This window comes from Narcine bancroftii, chromosome 1 (genome assembly GCF_036971445.1).
Source record: "Narcine bancroftii isolate sNarBan1 chromosome 1, sNarBan1.hap1, whole genome shotgun sequence".
NCBI lineage: Eukaryota > Metazoa > Chordata > Chondrichthyes > Torpediniformes > Narcinidae > Narcine > Narcine bancroftii.
In genome coordinates, this window is record NC_091469.1 from 64,008,980 (window position 1) to 64,031,298 (window position 22,319).

At 39.4% G+C, this 22,319-nt stretch overlaps 1 protein-coding gene across 5 annotated transcripts in view; it reads right to left on the minus strand.

Annotated features, from left to right (window-relative positions):
• Window positions 1-22,319, minus strand: part of syk (spleen tyrosine kinase) — a 142,520-nt gene that overhangs the window by 16,049 nt on the left and 104,152 nt on the right. For 3 of the 5 annotated variants that reach the window (XM_069928370.1, XM_069928379.1, XM_069928387.1), the window contains 4 exons: window positions 21,782-21,863; window positions 20,120-20,169; window positions 10,983-11,015; window positions 10,067-10,138 (listed from right to left, as the gene is read on the minus strand). In XM_069928370.1, coding sequence (XP_069784471.1) covers window positions 10,067-10,138; window positions 10,983-11,015; window positions 20,120-20,169; window positions 21,782-21,863 — 237 coding nt within the window. The remainder of the gene's footprint in view (window positions 1-10,066; window positions 10,139-10,982; window positions 11,016-20,119; window positions 20,170-21,781; window positions 21,864-22,319) is intronic. The other 2 variants (XM_069928397.1, XM_069928404.1) reach the window with 2 other exon arrangements.

Sequence of the window (22,319 nt, forward strand, 5' to 3'; positions counted from 1 at the left end):
GAGCTCAGGTCAGCTTTTGTCCACATTGTACTGTAGTAGTTTTAAAATGAGCAGGGAATAAGAATTTTAGCCTGGAGAAAATTTGTTCTTGGTTCAAAAATTTCAAAGCCAGATCTATATTGTAGTATGTTCAACATCGGGGTGTATGGGGTGACTACGGAGGGGTGGCATTTCTTGTGGGGGGGAGGGAAGCTTGTTGTGCCCTTTTTGGGCAGCTTGTCCACCTTTGATCCGAAGCTGATGTTCAGCTCTCACCTGTGGCTCCAAGTAGCTGAAGCATGCACAGCGGCCACATCTCGGCAAACGGGCTAAAGCAAGTGAGGGTAGCCGACGGGTCTTTGACCCTCGGTGAGGTAGGGGACCTGCTTATCCCAGTGTGTGAAGTCTGGCCCTGGCAGACTGAGTGGAAGAGACCAATTAAAGCCCAGCAGGTGTTGTGGAGTGCTAAGAGCATGACAAGACACTTAGACGTCCTGGTTATCCAATGCAGCAAGAGAGGTCTCCAGCCGTAACAGTTGTCTGTGCCACAGGTTCAAGGTCTCTTCTGCTAAGATAGTGGGATCACCCCTGTGCAACTGCTGTTCCACTTAAAACTCCATCACACACAGGTTTCTGTTGTGCAATTCATCTCAGTCACAGATGAACTGCACAACAACGTGTCTTCTTTGAACCAAAGGTTGAGCAATAATAATTTTAAAAATGTTCAACCTCAGTAACAGCAGAGGGCAGTATATTGTTAATGAACATAAGGAAAGCAGGAAAGAACTCAAACAGGAAATTAGGTGCAGGGTAAATATAAAGAAAATCCTAAGGCTTTTTACACATCTACAAAGGTTGTGAGGGACAGGGCAGGAACACTCAAGGTCAAAGGTGGGAATTCATGAATGGAGTCAGAGGGAGAAGGCGAGGTACTAAATACGTACCTTGCATTGGTATTCACCAAGATCAAGTACGCGGAAGGTAGTGAGATCACTGTAAGATTATGTTATTATTCTCGGGCACATTGATACAGGAGGGAGGAAGGTGGGGTCTCTTGAAGACCTTATCATTTGAGGGGATCTATCCAAGGGTTTTGAAAGGGGCAAGAAAGGAGATTTCTAGATCTTGACAGAGATCCTTATATCCTTTCTAGCTACAGGTAAGGAACTGGATGACAAGAGAGTAGCCAATGTTGTTCCTTGTGAGTTTGTATCATTGGTGGGGAAGCTATTGAAGAGGATTTTTTTGGGATAGGATTTATGCATATTTGGGCTTATTAGGGATAGCTTCATGGCTTTGAGCTGGCAGGTTATGTCTTACAAACTTGACGGCCAGTCTGTGACCAGAGTATTTTATCAGGATCAATGCTGGGACTGCTTTTGTTTGTGATATGTATGAATGATGTGGATGAACATGTTGATGGACTATTTATTAAAAGTGCATATGACAAAAAATTATGGTTTCGTAGACAGAAAAGAAGGTTGTAAAAGGGTACAGCAGGGTATCAATCAGTTGGAGCTCTGGTCAGAGAAATAGCAGATGGAGTTTTATTTGGACCAGTGTGAACCTTTGGGAAGACTAATCCAAAAGGAAAGTATGCAGAACACTGCAGGCATCTTAGGAGCATTAATGGGCAGAGGGATTTGGGAGGCAGGTCCATAGCTCTCTGAAAGTGGCAACATAAATGATCAGTTGTTAAAAAATGCATACAACATGCTTGCCTTCATTGGTTGGATCACTGTATATAATTGGGAAGATGAGATACATGTGTAAGAACTTAGTTTGGAACACATTTGGATCATTCTGTACAATCTGGTCATTGGATCATAGAAAGAATGTGGAAGCTTTGGAGAGGGTGTGCCACAGGTTTATCAGGATATTGCATGGATAGAGTTGTATCAGTTCTGGAGATACTGTAGAGTGTCAACAGGATTGGAGTGGCAGCCAGCTCAGGGAGCATGGTGTAGGCTCAGCTCAGCTCCACCACACGGTGGCAGGGTCTACATTGGCACTGGGATCAGATCGCAAAACCATTTGGCTCTCCTACCTCTTGCCTGTCCTTTTATCGTGGGAAGGGATTAAAATTTGCATCACATGGTGCTCACTGCAACTGCAGGATAGGCAGCAGTTATTGGAAGAACAACCGGCTATGGCGGCAGAGACCAGTATGACCAGGTAGACCATGAAGGTGACCCAGTGGTGGGAGGTACCAGAACCAGGCAGTTACTGGAGAAATGGAGGCTGTTCTACCAAGTTTATGGTCTATCATGGACCACCAAACTTTACCAGACAGATTCCTGGGATGGCAGGACTGACATATTAAGAACAAAGTGGATAGACTATGGTTAGTGGAATTATGAAGAATGCATTGAACCACATAAAACTCCTACAGAACTAGACAGGTTAAATCCAAGAAGAATGTTCCGGATGATGGGGAAGTCCATAGTAATGGGGTTATAATTTAAGGACAAGGGGTAAGCCATTTAGAATGGAGATGAGAAATTTCTTCACTTAGAGGGTTCTAGACTTGTGGAACTCCTACCACAGAAAGTTGTTGAGGTAAGTTTGTTAGGCATATTCAAAAGGGAGTTGGATGTGGCCTTTATGCCTAAAGCAATCAAGGGATATGAAGAGAAAGCAGAAGGTACTGAGGCCTTATGATCAGCCATGTTCTCATGGAATGGTTGTGCAGTCTTGAAGGACTAAATGGCCTACTCCTGCATCTGTGTACTTCAATTCTATGTTTCTGTGATTGATAATATGGACCAACTCTTTGTGCTAGATTCCCATCCACCCACCAAGGACCAAACAGCTTCTGAAATGACAGGAAAATGCTGTAAATAGATCATATTTGCCTGTTATGCTAAGATGGTTGAAACCCATCTTGATAATTACCATAAGTATTATTGTTAGCATGCTTTAACCCATGTTTTCTGTGAATTTTTAAATCCAAATTAGTGCTAGAGAGTGACGACTTTTTTAATGGTGCTTTGATAGCATGCTAAACTAGATTTTCTCTGTATCTCATAACGTGGGACAATAAACGAGCTATAAGGTGAGGTTAGATAAACTTGGATTTTTTTTCCTCTGGATCTTTGGATGCTGAGAGGGTGACCTGACAGAATTTTATGAACTTATAGACTTTTTCGAGATAGACAACAGACTCGCCAAGGCAAATAGCGCCTTTGGAAGACTACACAAAAGAGTCTGGAAAAACAACCAACTGAAAAACCTCACAAAGATAAGCGTATACAGAGCCGTTGTCATACCCACACTCCTGTTCGGCTCCGAATCTTGGGTCCTCTACCGGCATCACCTACGGCTCCTAGAACGCTTCCACCAGTGTTGTCTCCGCTCCATCCTCAACATTCATTGGAGCGCTTTCATCCCTAACGTCGAAGTACTCGAGATGGCAGAGGTCAACAGCATCGAGTCCACACTGCTGAAGATCCAGCTGCACTGGGTGGGTCACATCTCCAGAATGGAGGACCATCGCCTTCCCAAGATCGTGTTATATGGCGAGCTCTCCACTGGCCACCGTGACAGAGGTGCACCAAAGAAAAGGTACAAGGACTGCCTAAAGAAATCTCTTGGTGCCTGCCACATTGACCACCGCCAGTGGGCTGATATCGCCTCAAACCGTGCATCTTGGCGCCTCACAGTTCAGCGGGCAGCAACTTCCTTTGAAGAAGACCGCAGAGCACACCTCACTGACAAAAGGCAAAGGAGGAAAAACCCAACACCCAACCCCAACCAACCAATTTTCCCCTGTAACCGCTGCAACCATGTCTGCCTGTCCCGCATCGGACTTGTCAGCCACAAACGAGCCTGCAGCTGACGTGGACATTTACCCCCTCCATAAATCTTCGTCCGCGAAGCCAAGCCAAAGAAATATCAAATACTAAGGACCATAACTAAGGACAAGAGGGGGAAATTTCAAAGTTGATGTACAAAGCTAGTTTAATGGCAGGGGAGTGGCAGGTGCCCACAATGCATTACCAGGGAGGTTGATGGAAGCAAATAAGATGGCAACATTTAAGAGGCATATGGAGAGTCATAGGGACTTGCAGGGAAGGTAGACGTGAGGATCACGTGCAACAGGTGGAATTGTGTTTGGCACAGACACAGGGGATCAAAGGGTGTGGTGTTCAATGTTATCATTACTTCAATCTAACCACCCATAAACTTTCTCTTCACACCAATAACCGTACTACAATGCACATCTTTCTCATCAGTGGGTCTGTGCTCTAGATTCTATGATTTTTATGCTGATTAAATAAAGAATAGGAGATCGAGGTGGAAGGCTTTAGACAAAAGTAATGGGGGATGAAAGGTAGTGAAGAATAAAAAAATCATTCAGTGCTCTATTACCGACATGAGTACATCTATCCTTTGGCATCTATAAGTGTTCTCCTCCTTCTTGGGTTGCTTTGCCTAGCCTAATTAAAGCAGCAATAAATGGCTAAAATGACCCTTGGGAGCTAACCTTGTCCTATGAGGACATGCAAACTCCTGTCCATCTAAACCAACAGATGGCATTCTACATTATACTGCCAATCCAGGGGCATTTCATCCCTTCCTGCAGTAACAATAACCTAACTTGTAAAATGCAAGGGATAAAGAGCATTCAGAGTATCTCAGGAACAGAACTGATGCTCCGAGAGGCTGCAGTGTCTTGTTGGAACGCAAGCCTGAATCAGTACTTAGCTGAATTCTTCCTTCCAGTAATTCTGTTTACTCTATTCGTTAGAATATTGAAATTGTGAATAATTTCATAGTGTAGTTACCAGTGGACATTTCCCTGATGGTGTAGCAAGTAGCATTGTTACTGCATAGTTCCAATGACCTGGGTTTGATCCAGACCTTGAGTCTGTGGGAAGCATCCATGTTCTCCGTGCGAATTTATAGGTTTCCCCCATGTGACCTAGTTTGCTCCCACCTTCCAAAGGCATACTCGCTGGTATTTTAATTGACTACTATAAGTTTCCTCTCTCTTGGAGGATTTGCATGAGACAAAATATGTTAAGGAAAGTATGGGAGCAGGGCTGATGGCCAACTAAATTCTCTACTTTCTTCCAGAGAAAAAAATATATACAGTGTGAAAAATTAGCATGAGAAAATATGGCCCAAATTATAATTCATGCTATTTTCGATCGACACTGACCTACATTTCTTATAAAAGTTCCTTCTGAGCTATATTTGCAGATCATAGAGAGCAAATAATTGCTATCAATGAATATTGAGCTCAGAGTGCTTGATCAACGGCTGTCAACACTGAGCAATATTTGACGCAAGATTAATTGTCAAAGCAAAAGAGACAGAATGCAAATCCACTTCAACAAATGATGCTGACTAGCCTATAAGTGAGTGATAGTTCAGACTAACTATAGATTTAATTCTACTGTAGTTGACATGGGTAATCATTAACATTAAGAAATTATCATCCCACAAACAATGAAATGAAACATTGAATGAGCAATAAATTGGCCCTAGTGAATGATGCTTCTCTGAGGAAGATTAGCCCATCCTCACATAAGCAATAAAACATAATGGGCATTGGTGGGGTGGGGGGGGGGGGCAACCAGTGTAGTGATTTGTGGCTCTATCAATTAAATGAAACATGGTATTGATTTAGCATTAGTGCCCAACTGCCCATGAATAGTGAGGATCAAAATATCTGTTGCAGATATTGTGTAGAGATCACAACCGCTGGTAATTGTCATTGTTGACTCCAAAAGCAGCACACAGAGGATTCTCTATAGAGGGGCCTCCGTGTGATTCCTATGGTTCAGTTTATCAGCAGTCTTTATCAAAGTTTCCTCCCACATCCAAAAGTCTTTGGGTGCATAGATTAATTGTTATGATAAATTGCATACCATAGAATCGAGGGGAATTGAAAGGAAAGTCAAGAAAAAAAGTTTCATTTGTGTGTTTTTTAGAATAACTGAGAGTTTACACTCAGAGCAGACTCAGTGAGCCAAAGGTCCTGTTTATGTGTGCCTGACTCCACGACATATTGATGGCCAGATGGTAGAAACGGAGCCTGATTGAGATTTCAGGCATTGATCCAGGTCCAAATCCACAGGCAGGAAGAAGATATAGAAAATATTTAGTCAGCTCATTTCAGTAATTGAGTATACTTCCTGGATGCCACTGGCATCCTTGTTGGATCAACAACTTTTGTTAGTTTTCCCAGCAGCTGGGGCGGATCTGAGATGTGCTTCGAGCAGCATCAGCTCCAATTTTATCATTTCACTTCTCAGTTTGGATACTTTCAAGAGATTGTTGACATTCACTGTGTGAATATCAGATAACACAGGAAAATGCACTCTGAACATTGTTACACAACAGGAATACTAATGCAACAATCTTCAAAAACAGTTGTTTTTTTCCAAAAGAATTCCCCCTTCGCTTCATTAAAAAAACAGATTAGGCAATTAACTTTCTAAATTTAGATCCTAAAATTTGTTTCTGAATATTTAAGTCCATGGCAAGGACAACAGTATTTCTGTGACCTCTAAAAAGCAGAAATAGTTAACTCTCATTTAAAATGCTACTTTGAGCAGAATCTGTCACCCTCACTTCATTGATTGTCAGGATGACAGTGAAATTTAAGCTGCAACTATTTCTGAGCTGCTTGACTGGACACTGGCATAAACAGTGCCCATCAATAATCTAATGTCTCGACATGTAGACCTGACCGTGCAGAAAACCCATACTTCTTGTATTAAGCATTCTTTGGGATATGTATGCCATGTCTCAACATTTGCAAAAACATCACAAATTGGTGAAGAGGTGCTGTCCTTCAGAGTTGTTGAAGGATAATACCACCTCAGTTGGCAAAGTTTAGGTCTGTTTGTAGCACCAAAACTGATTTTTCACATGGAATCTTACTTGCCAACAGCTTCAGTATGTATCTCAAGGATAGCTTAGCATTAAAAAAAAAATCAGTGATACGGAACGTAATGTTGAACAATAAAATGATAATGACCCGCACAAAACATTAGTTTAGCTGTGTTGCTGATGAGCAAGTATGATGTTGCCCTGACAGGGTATATTAGAGGCTGCATTATAGAGCTCAAGAATTTTTATATCAACTGAATGGACACGTTCATCAATGGAGGTTGTAAAGGAAAGACAGGGTGGCGTGCGAGTTGACCCGAAAGGATGGAGGTTAAACGGACCATGGTGGATGAAGACCTCGGGGACCTGAAAGGAATACACAGGGTGATGCGTTAGTGGGCATGAAATGGTGGAGGTTAAATAGACTGTGGTGAGTGAAGGCCCCAAGGGACCTGGAAGGAACGTGCCGGATCGTGATCAAGAAGTCGTGAAAACTAAATGGATCATGCAGGGCAAATGCCTTGGGAATCTGCCAGGGTGGTGCTCAAATGGACTGAAGGATTTTTTTTTCTCTCAATATTAAAGCTAATGTTCCATTATCTAAGAAGGGCACGAAGAGCGATCTGAGATATTATTAGCCTGTGAGTCTGAGATCAGTGTTGTTGAAAGTCATTCTGAGGGACTGGATATACTAGACAGGGGCTGATTAGGGATAGTCACCATGGCTCTGTGAATGTTGGGTCCTGTTAAACCAAACGTATATTTTTTCAAGGAGATAACCAGGAATAATGATGCAGGAAAGGCAGTGGTCTTTAATAAGGCCCTTGATGCATTTTTGAACGTACAGTTACTCAGCATTCAGAAAGGGGTAGTAAATTGGATCAGATATTTACTTTGTGGGAGAAGCCAGAGAATGGCAGTAGATGATAGACTCTTGGACTTGTGTGCCTCAGGGATTGGTGCTGGGTAAACATGGTTGTTTTACACCTACAATATATCATTACTCTGGATGAAAACATGGTAAATTGGATCAGCAAATTTGCAGAAATCACTAAGAATGGGCTGCAGTGAATAGTGTAGAAGGCTCTCAAAGCTTGCAGCAGGATCTTGATTAGCTGGATAAAATGGTAGATGGAAATTAATGTGAACAAGTTTGAGATGTTGCACGTTAGGAGGACGAAGCAGGGTTGGACTTATAAAGTAAAAGGTAGGGAAAGGCAGAGTGTGATAAAACAGAGGGATCTGAGAATACAGATACATAGTTCCCTGAAAGTTGCATAATATTTTGATAGGGTCATAAAGAGAGCTTTTGGGACATTGGTCTTTATAAAGCAAAATATTATATACTTTGAGTTGGAATATTATATTGAGTTTAAGACATGGGTGAGGCCAAGTTTGGAGTATTGCATGCAGTATTCGTTACCTACCTATAGGAAAGATTGAAAGAGTTCAGAAAAAAAATTACAACGATGTTGCGAGGGAAAGGTTGACTATGTCAGGACTATATTCTCTGGAGCATCAGAGAATTTTTGTTGATATGATGGAGGTATTCAAAATTATGAGGGTATAGACACGGTAAATGCATACAGGATTTTTCCACTAGGGTCAGATGAGACAAAAACTAGAGAAAATTGGTTGAGGGTGAGAGGTGAAATTTTTAAGGGGATCATTAGAGAGAAGTTCTCCTTTCAGAGGGTGGTGAGAGTGGAACGTGTCACTAGCAGAACTAGTGGACACAGATTCAATTTCGCGTGTTTAAGAGATGATGGATAAGTGTACGTATGGAAGAGATATGGAGCATTATGGTTCAGGTGTAGGGTGATGGGACTAGGTGGAATAAATAGTTTGGCATGAACTAGATGAGCCAAAGGTCTTGTTCTATGCTGTAGCCCTCTAATCTTCTTAAGGCAATATTACAATACACAAGTGCCAAAAGAATATTACACTTGACAAGGAGTGTGACAGAACCCTGACCAATATTTTCACACTATGCAAAGTGACAGATGTCTAATGCCATGCAGATGATGGAAGATTTCTTTGAGTCCTTTAATTCAAACCATTAGAAAAAAAAGCTCAAAATTGTTAATGTGGTTAAAAGAGCTAGACATGCTCAAGCTATCCTTGCAAAGCATTTTAATTTTGCTTCCATTCATTGTACTGATGCAGGCAAGATGAAGATAATATCAGTTCAGTCTAGAGGCCAATTAAACTCTTGAGAAGGGGAATTTAAAACTTTGCTTGTCCATTTACTTGCTGAAGTGCAGAACAGCCCTACTCATTAATTTAGATCACAATTCTTGATCAACAGAAGATTGAGAACAGACTTCAAAGTTTGTTAAACCAAATTTGTCTTCTGGATGAAAAGAGGCAATTGTGTCAAAAACATCATTATGGCCATAATAAGAAAAAAATCATAATTTCAAACAAGTGCTTAGCCCACTGAGCAAGTCAAGACCACACATGGGAGATTGGAGCCATTGTAGAAGTTTGTAAACAAAAAAGCATTTGGATGAAATTGATAGCAAAATCTGAAATATTGAGTTTGGACAAGTCTGGATGAGGTATCAAGAATGAGTAATTCTGTGAAGAAACAGAAGATTTCAAACATTTATTCATCATCTACATCTATAAGGAGACACTTGTTGTGATTTAACTATGTCTCATCATGTTATTTGTTTTGCACAACTGCATCAAAAATGAGAACAGTAAGATGCATCTTTAAGCAACAACTTCTCTTGGCACTTATGTGCCTTTGTATTGTAATTCTGAGAGGATAAGAGAGTCTTGTAGTGTGACTACTTTACAGAAATGTGAGACCACGATAAACATTCAGCCCAAACCACCATTTTAAAGATTTAACATTTATACAGCTTAATTGTGAAAAATGGCAATAAACTGCTACTTCTTTTATATTAAGCAGACCTCATTGTGTTAGTGGAGACATATCAAGACTAATATCAGCAAATATATGAACAATTAATAATGCTTACAATGGAGCATAATTATTCTTACTATTAATTGTTATTATTGTATTAACTCATAGCAAAGGAGATTGAATTTGCATGCTTTGATTTCTACACATTCTTAAGAAACAGTTAGTAAATAGAGCTGATAGATGGCAATCAGAAATGTTATTAGTAGCAGCATCAAAATATTAGTTGAGGACATGCAACAACATGATGTTAGGCACTCAACAATCATCAAACCTTTGAAAAATTGTGAAATAGTTACACAAGTCAAGCACCTTTCTTGGGAAACCAGACTTAGGAAAGGATGAGGATTTGATTCTGGAGAATATTCCACCTTCTCCCTTATGCTGGAAACCACAATTTCAAAAGGGAAAACTTAATTTCTGTTTTGTACACTTTATACTTCTACAAGTTATTTGCTTTGGATTTTGGAGCTTCTAACCACTCCAAAAAATTTTTCTGTTGTAATTCTTATTTCAAAGGAAATAAAACTGACAGAGAAATGCTAGTGATAAAACTTGATGACCTAAAAATCTTCATCTGTCCTAATGGCTTTGGAAACATTTGCACAAACAGTTGTTTCAACCTTGGCCACTATTGATTGGAATTTGCCTATTTTGTTTTTAAACAAAAGTGTGCCACACAGGGCTGAGGCTGGTCGGAGAGAGGGTTGGTGATCAAAGGTCTAAATTGATCTTTGGACCCAAGATGAGTGGTGCCATCTGGTAAACAGCGAGGAGTATGGGGAAATAGTTAGGGAGGGTCACATTCTTCTTCTAGGAATCATAATTTGAAGGGTTGGCAGTGAATTTAGAGCACCAGTGAGCCAATTAAACTCAGAATTTATACAAAGCAAGGGAAGAAACTGGTCTACTGACTGGTAGGTGGGCTAATGGAGTCAGGTGGGTACCTTAGTGTGGTACCATGACAACATAGTTGCCTTACTAAGGAATGTAATTCCTGGAAGAGGGTGAACTAATATCCAAACTCCCCCCAAAAAACTGACATGAGGAGTAATGTAGTGTTATGTGCATCCAAGACAAAAGTCCTTTTTGTTGCACTTCACTCAATGATGAGTTCATTTACAAGTATGTTGTAATGAAATAAACAGTGCTACTCAGTCTTATTTCTGGGCTATTTTGACCTGTAATAGCTCAGCACAGTTATATTTGGAAGAATTAGACTCCTTACTTCATCTGGAATATTATTATTCATCCTGGCTTCCTGTTAGGGAGATTAAAGCACCATTTAGCCCATTGTAGTTTATTTATTTTTTTAGTGCAGTCTTTACAGACATAATGAAGGTGCAGACTGCAGATACAGAACCCAGTCTGGTGTGGTGAAAGCAAAAATAAACTGTCTATATTAGATGGTTGTCCATTCTAAAATGTTGCTGTGCTTTCATTATATGTCTGTGATTCTAATGACATAATACAGGCAGCATCATGTTCCTACAAAAAGGAAGAACATTAGGTTTGGCACCGGAAGGGGCAGCTTTCAGCTGCAGATTAGAATATGGGAACAATGACAACCATTCGTTGTGACTGCTAATACCTGGCTTCTTCTCGTCATCACATCCAAACTCACACTGTGCAACATAAATGTTGCTCAGAGAGCATTAACTAAATTTCTGGTGGCTGCTTAATTTAAAAGGAATTTCAGGACCTAACAGTCTCACACTGTGCTACTTGGTTACACTTACCTTCTTATGGGTGGGATACATATTATACTTCTCTTTTTAACCATTGCGTCATTGTTTCTTCTGAGAAGAGGAACTGCAATAACCACGAATCAGCTTTGGACTCATCTCATTTTAGTGCAGCCTACAGAGTTCTCACCATTATCTGGTTACTTTCAGTAGTTCCCCTGCCACCCCTCTCCCCCCTCCCCCAAGATAGAAAAAGCTTCTTTGTAAGACATTTAATTCATGAACTAGCCACTTTTCTTTCCATTCTTCTGTGTTCAAATATTCCGAGGTGCTTAGTCATAAACAGATAAATTTTCTAAGGACCCCTGACAGCCAATTTTATAACTGGCTCTGTTCTCTATCATTTTCTTTCCAAAATTATAACTTTGCTAGATGGGTTCTACTGGAATATTTGTCACTTTTTTATTTGCTTTATTTCCATTTAATATGGAATGTCAAGGATACAAGACAGAATTGATTTCTGGGTTGGTTCCAACCTGTTGCATCAAACATCAAGAAAATGTACACTGCAGAAACTAAGTCTATCAGTGATTAAGTAGTTTTCAATGAGCTCTATAACATTTTTTGGGAAATGCTAATGAGAAAATATCAAATACAAGCATCATTGATACTGGAGAAAAGAACAGCCCATCCATTTTGTATGCTTATTGAGCCATTAAAGACCACAAAGTCAAAAGTAATCATTTAACAAAGTCTTACAGAGGAAATGATGTTTATAGCTATATTCATTAACTTCAATGTGATTAATGGATATTATGTAAATACTTGTGCTGAACATAATGTTATTTATTAACACTATCTATGGGTTCAGTTATGCATTTAAACTTAATTGCCTGGAATATAAAAAGAATGGAACCAAATTCATGTTTTTTGAGGCAGAAGTACTTTGACACAAGATGAATATCTTGAGTTTGAAGAACACAAGTTCCTAAATATTATAAAAACAGTATATTTCTATGGCTTTCTTTGAGGTATAAACAGAAAATAAAAATTGATATTTGTAAAGATTTGGCAAAAAGAGATGAAATTCTCACACGGATCATAATCAGAATGCAGCAGGAGTGAGTTTCTGTGATTAAATAAATTTCAATTACTATCAAAGTGTATACCTGCAAATAATAATTGTATTGGTAGGTGAATAGAATATAAATTTAAATGTTAATATGATCAATTAAAATGTAATACGTTTCCATTAAAAATTGGCCCCATCTGAAACACTTCAGATCACCACACAATTCAAATATGGGTAAGATAAAGCATGGGATTTAGAATTACAAGCTTAAACTGTGAAGGTGGGTTAATGAAGTTAAACTAATTATTATTGAAACTGATGAAAAACTTTAAGGTTCCTAATAATAAAGGATACTGCTGTGGTTAATTTACTAGATAGCAGTCAAGTGTCAAGATTATTGATCCAGAGGCATGATCTTAAATCCTATGGCAGCTGGCAAAGTTCACAACAAATAAAGAAACCTGAAGTTCTCAATAGAGAGCTGGGCTTAAGAATAAAATAAACTAAATTTCCTGGAGCTCAGGAGAATGAGGGTGGATTTTTTTCACTGAGGTTAGATGAGATACAAAATAGAGGACATGGATTAAAGGTGAAAGGGGAAAGGTTTAGGGGGAACTTCACGCAGAGAGTGATGGGAGTATGGAATAAAGTTCCAGCTGAATTGCAGGCTCAATGTTAACTTTTTAAGAAAAAATTGATCAGATATGTATAGGAGGAGTATAGAACATTTCAGCATTAGTACAGGCCCTTCAGCCCTTGATGTTGTACCTATATATTCCCAGCAAAAAATACTAAACTCTTCCTTCTGTTTTTCTTACATCCATGTGCCTAAGAGTCTCTTAAATCCCCCCAATATTTCAGCCTCCACCACCATCCCTAGCAAGGCATTCCAGACATCCACAATGCTTTGTGTAAAAAAATACTGCTGATTTTTCCCATAAACTTTCCTCCTTACACTTTGTAGAGTTGTCCCCCTGGTGTTTGATATTCTTGCCTTGGGAAAAAGATGCTGGCTGTTTACCTTATCTATGCCTCTCAGAATTTGAAAACCTCTATTAAGTCTCCTCTCATCCTTCTTCACTCCAAAGAAAAAAGTCTGCTAACCTTGTCTCATAAGTCTTATTTTCCAATCCAGGTAACATACTGGTAAATCTTCTCAGCTCCCTCTCCATGGCTTCCATATCCTTTCTGTAATGAGGTGACCAGAACTGAACATAATACTCTAAGTGTGATCTCACCAGATATTTCATCCACACTCTTAAATAACTGACCATTAATCCTGTACTCAGCCTTTTGGTTTGATCTTCCAAATTACATCACCTCACACTTATCTAGATTGAACTCTATCTGCCATTTTTCGAACCAACTCTGCATCCTATCTATATTCTCTTGTAACCTGCGCCAAACTCCAGAACTATCCATAACTCCTTCAACCTTCACATCATCCACAAAATTACTTACTGACCCACCCTTCTGCTTCTTCATCTAGGTCATTTACAAAATTCACAAAGAGCAGGCATCCCAGAACAGATCCCTGTAGAACTCCACTAGTCACTGATCTCCAGGCAGAATACTTTCCACCCACTACTACTCTCTGCCTTCTACATGCAAGCCAATTATATTAATTAACACAACTAAGGTTCTATAGATCCCAAGTATCATGACTTTCTGAATTAGTTGCTCATATGAGACCTCGTCAAATGCCTTACTAAAATCTACATGCACCACATCTACTGTCCTACCTTCATTAATTTCTTTTGTTTCCTCCTCAAAAAAACTCAATTAGTTTCATAAGTCTTGAACTTCCCTTCACAAAGCTGTGCTGACTATCCTTGAGTAGATTGCACTTCTTCAAATGCTCATAGATTCTATCCTTAAAGTTCCTCTCCCATAGTTTGCACACCACTGACGTAAGACTCACTGGTCTATAATTCCCAGAATTCTCCCTATTACATCCTTAAAACAAGGGGACTACTTTTGCCATTCTCCAATCCTCCAGCACCTCCCCTGTGGCTTAGGAGGACTCAAAGAACATATCCAAAGCCTAGGCTATCTCTTCTGTCCCTTCCCACAGAAACCTGGAGAATATCACATCCAGCTCCAGTGTCTTATCAATCTTGATGTTTTTTTTAAAATATCCAACACTTCCTCTTCCTTAATCTCAACATCATCCAGCACAGAAGCCTATTCTATTCTGACCTCATCCTGATCAATTTCCTTTGCTCTTGTAAATACTGAAGCCATTTAGGACCTCCCCAACCTCCTCTACCTTAGAAACATGTTGCCTCCTTTATCCTTAAGTGGCCCCCACCTTCATTCTCATCATCCTTCTATTATTACATGCACATAAAATGCCTTGGGGTTTTCTTTAATCCTATATGCAAAAGCCTTCTTGGGTTCCCTTTGAGCTCTATTAAGTCCTTTCTTAAGTTCCTTCCTGGCTACCATATAATTCTCATGTGACCTTCCTGTTTCCTCCTTCCGAAATCTAATGTATACTTCCTTCTTTCTTCCTCTTAACTAGCTGGCTCACCTGTTTGGTCAATCACAGTTTCCTTTTCCTATCATTTTTTTCTGTCCCAGTGAGACAAACTTACCCTGAACCGAGTCCCTAAACTTCCTCCATATTTGTTCTGTGCTTTCTCCTTTGAACACTTGTTTCCAATATACTCTCCCTAGTTTCTGCCCTTCCCCAATTAAATAATTTGCCATTTTGTCTGTCTTTATCCTTGTGCATAGCTTTAAAGCTCTCTCTCTCACCTAAATGCTCCCCCACTGAGCGGTCTGCGACCTGACTAGATTCATTACCCAGGACCAGATCCAGTATGGCCTCTCTTCTTTTCGGCTTGTCCACATACTGTATCAGGAATCCTTTTTAGATACATCTGACAAATTTAGCCCCATCTATACTCTTGCAGTCAGGAAGTGCCAGTCAATATTAGGGAAGTTGAAGTCTCCCATTACAACAACCCTGTAATTTCTGTGTCATTCCAACATCTGCCTGTTTATCTGTTCCTCTGTGAGTCAAGGGCCATTTGGGGGCCCAGAGACTACTCCCAGGACAGTGATTGCTCCCTTCCTATTTCTGACTTCCACCCACACTGACTCAGTAGGCACTCCCTCTGCAGCGTCCTCCGTTTCTACAGCTGATATGGAGGGATATAATCCGAGCGTAGATTAGTAGGAATATGCAGAAAAATAGTTTGTCATAGACTAGAAGCGCCAAAGGGCCAGATTCTGTGCTGTAATGTTTTATTATAGTTCTAATAAACTATATCATTTAAACCTGGTCCCCTAATGTCTTTTGAAAAAGGAAATCTGCCATTTCTACCTGCACCAATAGAGTTCATTATTAACTGCTTTCTCTGTTCTGGGGCAATTGGGATGGACAATAAATGCCCTTTACACTTGAATGAACAAATAAGAAAAGGGGATTGATAAAGTAGAAAAAAAAGGAAAACTGATCACAATGACAGAGTTTTCACAACTGAGTGAACAGGCTAAGAATAAATAAGGATTTCAAGCAAAATAATTTCTTGCAAAAAGATAGCTGGCCAGATTTTGCTGCAAAATAAAGGGGTGGCTAACAGATATTTTTAACTAATCGTGCTTATCGGATGGCTACTCCAGCAGGCGTGCATACAGTTAAATGAGCAGATCAGAAGTTGCTTTTGCAGACATTTCATTCCTCTGTATGTTTCCCCAAAATGATTCTTCATTGTCTGATTCACCTTTCACATGTAGATGTAATGTAGATTAAATTAATGTAGATGTAATGTAGATTAAATTCATTGCAAAAAGATTGGCCATGTTCATTCTAAACTTGGAAACCATTTAACATGGTGAAAATCTTAATTGGTGCTAAACAAGCCTGACGGCATTGAAATTTTAAATGTAACCAATGATCCCGCCTCAACCACATCTGCCGGAAGCTCATTCCACATCCCTACCACCCTTTGCGTAAAGAAATTTCCCCTCATGTTCCCCTTATAATTTTCCCCCTTCGATCTTAAACCATGCCCTCTAGTTTGAATCTCCCCCACTCTTAATTCAAAAAGCCTATCCACATTTACTCTGACTGTCCCTTTTAAAATCTTAAACACCTCTATCAAGTCCCCCCTCAATCTTCTACGCTCCAGAGAAAAAAGCCCTAGTCTGCACAACCTTTCCCTGTAATTCAAACCTTAAATCCTGTCAACATTCTCGTGAACCTTCTCTTCACTCTCTCTATTTTGTTTATATCTTTCCTATAATTTGGTGACCAAAACTGTACACAGTACTCCAAATTTGGCCTCACCAATGCCTTGTACAATTTCATCATAACCTCCCTAATCTTGAATTCAATACTCCGATTTATGAAGGCCAACATTCCAAATGCCTTCTTCACCACACCATTTACCTGAGTATCAGCCTTGAGGGGACTATTTACCATCACTCCTAAATCCCTTTGTTGCTCTGCACATCTCAATAGCCTACCATTTAATGCATATGACCTATTTAGATTTGCCTTTCCAAAATGTAACACCTCACACTTATCTGTATTAAATTCCATCAGCCATTTCTCAGCCCACACCTCCAGCCTTTCTAAATCACCTTTTAATCTACGGTAATCTTCCTCACTGTCCACAACACCACCAATCTTTGTATCATCCACAAACTTGCTTATCCAATTCTCCACCCCTACTACCAGATTGTTAATATATATAACAAACAATAGTGGACCCAGGACCGATCCCTGAGGAACTCCACTAGTCACCGACCTCCAATTGGACAAACAATTTTCTACCACTACTCTCTGACACCTCCCATCCAACCATTGCTGAATCCATTTCACTACCTCCTTATTTATACCTATTGCCTCCACCTTTTTTCCTAACCTCCTGTGGGGAACTTTGTCAAAAGCTTTACTAAAGTCTAAATAGACAACATCCACAGCTTTCCCTTCATCGACCATTTTAGTAACCCCCTCGAAAAACTCAATCAGGTTTGTCAAGCATGATCTACCCCTGACAAAACCATGCTGATTACTCCCTATCAATCCATGTACCTCCAAATATTTGTAAATACCATCCCTCAGAACACTTTCCATCAACTTTCCCACCACAGACGTCAGACTCACGGGCCTATAATTCCCAGGTTTACATTTGGACCCTTTCTTAAACAGTGGAACCACATGCGCCACCCTCCAATCCTTTGGCACTAAACCCGTGACCAGTGACATCCTAAATATCTCTGTTATGGCACCACTATCTGTCCACAAGCCTCCCTGAGTGTGCTTGGGAGTATTTTGTCCGGTCCCGGAGATTTATCCACCTTTATCTTTTTCAACACAGCCATCACTACCTCCTCGGTTATCCTTATATGCTTCATGACCTCCCCACTATTTTTCTTTACTTCAACTGGTTCAATATTTTTTTCCCTAGTGAATACCGAGGCAAAGAAATCATTCCAAATTTCCCCTATTTCCTCCAACTTCTCACTCAGCCTACCCTCGCTATCTACAAGGGGTCCAATTTTATCCTTCATTAATCTTTTACTTTTAATGTACCTATAGAAACCCTTTGGATTTATTTTTACTCTGTCCGCCAAAGCTTCTTCGTGCCTTTTTTTGGCCTTTCTAATTTCTTTCTTAAGATTCCTTCTACACTCCTTGTAGTCCTCCTTCAAATTCTCAGCTCCCTGCTCTTTATACCTCTTGTACACCTCCCTTTTTCTCCTAACCAAATTTCCAATATTCCTCGAAAACCAAGCCTCCCTATGACTTCCAGCCTTTCCTTTGATCCTCACTGGGACATATCTACTCTGGACCCTCAAAATTTCTTTTTTGAATATCATCCATTTTTCATTTACATCCTTACCTGAAAATATCCTGTCCCACTCAATACTCCCCAAATCCCTTCTTATTCCTTCGAAATTTGCTCTTCTCCAATCCAGAACCTCAACTTTAGGCCACTCCTTGCTCTTCCCTAAAACTACCCGAAAACTAACAAGAGTTATGATCACTAGACCCAATTTGTTCTCCAACATTAATGTCCGATACCTGATCTAGCTCATTCCCTAACAGGAGATCTAGTATTACACCTTCCCGAGTCGGTTGTTCTACTAATTGATTTAGAAAACAATCTTGAACACATTTAACGAACTCTAGCCCATCCAGCCCTCTAACTGCATGGGTATCCCAATCAATGTGAGGGAAGTTAAAATCTCCCATGATCACTACCTTATGATTCTCACACATATATGTTATCTCCCTACAAATTTGTTCCTCTAATTTTCTTGGCCCATTTGGTGCTCTGTAATACACCCCTATTAGCTCTCTTATGCCTCCTTCACCCCTCAATTCCACCTAAACAGCCTCACTGGAATCAGTGTGGATGTCCTGGAACAAGAAAAACTCTCTCTGAACACCAATAAGAACCCTTCTGAGTGGTGACCATTTATCTGTTCGGCACCAAAGCCTGGTGAACTTTATTAATATTAACTTCTGTACACATGACAAGAATTGCCTGCAAACAGTGAGATTGGACTGTGATCCAAAGAAATTTGTTGAACTTACACACACGTGTGCTTAGAATTAGAAGGGGCTTAAGTAGGTTAAGTGAGTCAATAGAGATAAGTTAAAGTTTGATTCTATTTTCATGTTTAAAGATGATTAAAAGAAACTTTTGTTTAAGTAACCCTTTGTTGTGGTGCATATCTATTGGTGCTGGGTTTTGGGGTCCTCTGGACTTGTAACAATAGGTAGATTCAGATGTGGGGAAAGAAGAGAAACAAGCTGAGACGTGATGGGGAGAGAGCCAAGAAAGATAATTCTCTGATAGGAAAAGGAAGGGGAGGAGTTGGGGAGCTGGAGGAAAAAGGACAAAGGGATGAAGGAAAGAGAGAGACTAGGGAGGGGGTTAACTGAAATTGGAGAAGATGATATTGATGCTGTCTGGTTGGGGACTGCTGAGGCAGAATATATTGTTCTAATTTACAAGTGATATCCTAAATTAGATCTTTAAAAATGAAATTTATAAGTGAAGACCATAGTGGAAAACCCTATTGTGAACACCTTATAAGGAATACAGAAAAAGTGAGGAGGTTTAATAGGTCACTGGCAGATCACAGACCATATTTACTCACCTGACCAGAGATGAGTACATTGTTGGACTTGATTTGTGAAATCAAAGTATTTAGGTGAGGGGGTAGGACCTATAATAAAATCTATTTCATATAGATTGGCTGAATGCATCAAAGTTCGGTGGATTTATAAGTTCAGCACATTTTGTCTTGTAATGCACTTGCAGATCTTGGATTAAATTCTGCATTTCCAAAACTTCTTTGATGCCATTGTGGAATGAACCAAGAAAAGACAAGACTCTTTCCCAAAAGTAGATCAAAAACCTTGTAAGTGGCAAAAGACTGTGACCCTTCGTTATCCTACCACATCACTTAATTCACAATAAAAAGCAAAATGGAACTTGAAGGCTGAGCAATCTGAACTAAAATGCAAGCTTGTTTCTAATAATAAATCCAGATTTAAGGCACTATCACTGCGTTTATTTCATATTTCTGGAGATTGAATTACAGTGGGAATATTCACTTTAGCATTAAATTTCTCCTTACCCGTGGGTGGTTGCTTGGAATGGGTGGTGCTGGAGTCAATCCAAAGGAATCTGGACCAAAAAGAAACAAATCATAGCAAGATTACTTTTAGAATACAGTTCCACATTTGCACCTTGAGTTGATTTTAGTGTGAAATTTCAATACTTCTTGAATATAGCAAGAGGAATTCAAACAAAGTCAATTTGAAATAATTGACATAATTTTAAATCCACAGATGACCACATAAATAGTAGCATACTATTTTTGGAAAATGTGGTGTAAATGGCAGATGGAAAATTTAGTTTAAATTGCAAACATCACAGAAATATTCATAATGAAGAAATGCTGAAAATACGAGGACAGATTGAAAGCTCCCCACTTGACATAGGGGCTTAGTAGGTTAATTGGTCACATGGATGTGTTTGAACAGCGCGGGCTCATTGGCTGAAATGCCTGTAACCAAGCTGCATCGCTAAAATTTAAATTAAAAATTAAGTTCCCATAGTCCCCTTGTAACTCCATTCATGAGTGATTTATTAAGTGGACTAGTGACATCACTAAGAATGCTGTTGTCTCATAGCACCAGTGACTTGGGTTCAATTCTGACTTACAATGCTGTCTGTATGCAGTCTGTGACTGCGTGTATTTTTCAAGGCTGCTCTGGTTTTCTCCCACTTCCAAAAGAAGTACATGTAAATAAACCTTGGTGTAGGTGGCTGGTGATGGGTATATATGTGTATGCTTGAGAGGAATTGGTTATTGGGGAATATATGGGAATGGGATTGATATAATAGTTCTTAGAGTCAGCATAAAGAAATATAAGAATACTTTGTGGATATGATATAATTTCAATTGACCCTGTTTATACCAGGGGCAACATACAAAATTATTTTTGGCTCTTCAAAAGACTTGTGTTTTTACCCATAATACGAATGGAGAGTTGAGGATAAGAAAGTATATTGTAGAAAGCATTGGAATTTTTTTAATTGAAATTGAGATATTAGACCATCTCTCCAGTTCTATCCCTAGTGGTATTTAAGCCGATGCTGTGTACTAATGAAAGAATGCAACTAATATAACTAATCTTTCCACAAATGCTGTTGACCTATTGAATTTTTCAGCATTTTCTTCTTTAATTTCAGATTTCTGACCTCTGAAATAAAAACAGAAAATGTTGAGATTGGTCTGTCAAGTATGAGAATAGCCCAGGTGTTGTCTTAGTTCAAATTTAATGCATTGGTTAGAGCCAGTTCCCTTGGAGAATGAAAAGACAAAATAAAACCAAATTTTCTTCCCCAGTGATATCAAATGGGTTTTGCTGAATTGTGCTTGACCACAGCTGTCAAGTGGCAAGAGCCGCAGACTTCCTCATGTAGCCCCAGTGCACTGCATAGCCCGCTGAATTAAGTGCCTGAGGAAAGGTTAAACACCAAAGGAGAAGCAGTGCCACGAAGAATCAGTATTGTAGGCCAGAAATGATAAAGAGAGAGAAAAATAAATAAATACACAATCTCTGGCTTTAAAAAAATACTTAATGTAGTCAATTATCTGGATAAATTTTCTGGTGAAGAGCAGTTTAACATTTATTGAAATTTATATTTTTACAGTTGTGCAGCAAGTACTTGTTCTCACCCACCAACTCCACCCCAAATAAAAAGTAGCTGTATAAGGATAGTAACATACCAATAGGGTGATCTGGATTTAGGCATGGCTCAGTAAGAACTTGAAGAAGTCCATCTGACTTGTAACAATAGTGATCAACCATCTGGAGAGAACATTTTGCATGAAATTAAGAAAAACATTACCACAGTATGTCAAGAATGAAAACACACACACACACACACACACACACACACACACACACACACACACACACACACACACACACACACACACACACACACACACACACACACACTGATCTTGAACGGAGTTTTTGCTTTAAGTATTATCCAAACATCTGATGGTTATTTGTTTTTCAAATTTCTATTCAAACCCATTTGTAAAGTGCTGAACATAAAATAGTCCACGAATCAACAGAGCAGTGTTTTGGAGCAATTATTATTACAACTTTCATCAGTAAATATTCCTTAATTCACTGATAAGTGGCAATCTGTTTTTCAAATACAGCTGGATCAATCACAAAATATAAATAAATTTAGCCAGACTTTCATGTCTATTTAGTTCAAGAAAAGTTAATTTAAGAAAAGATGTGGAGCAA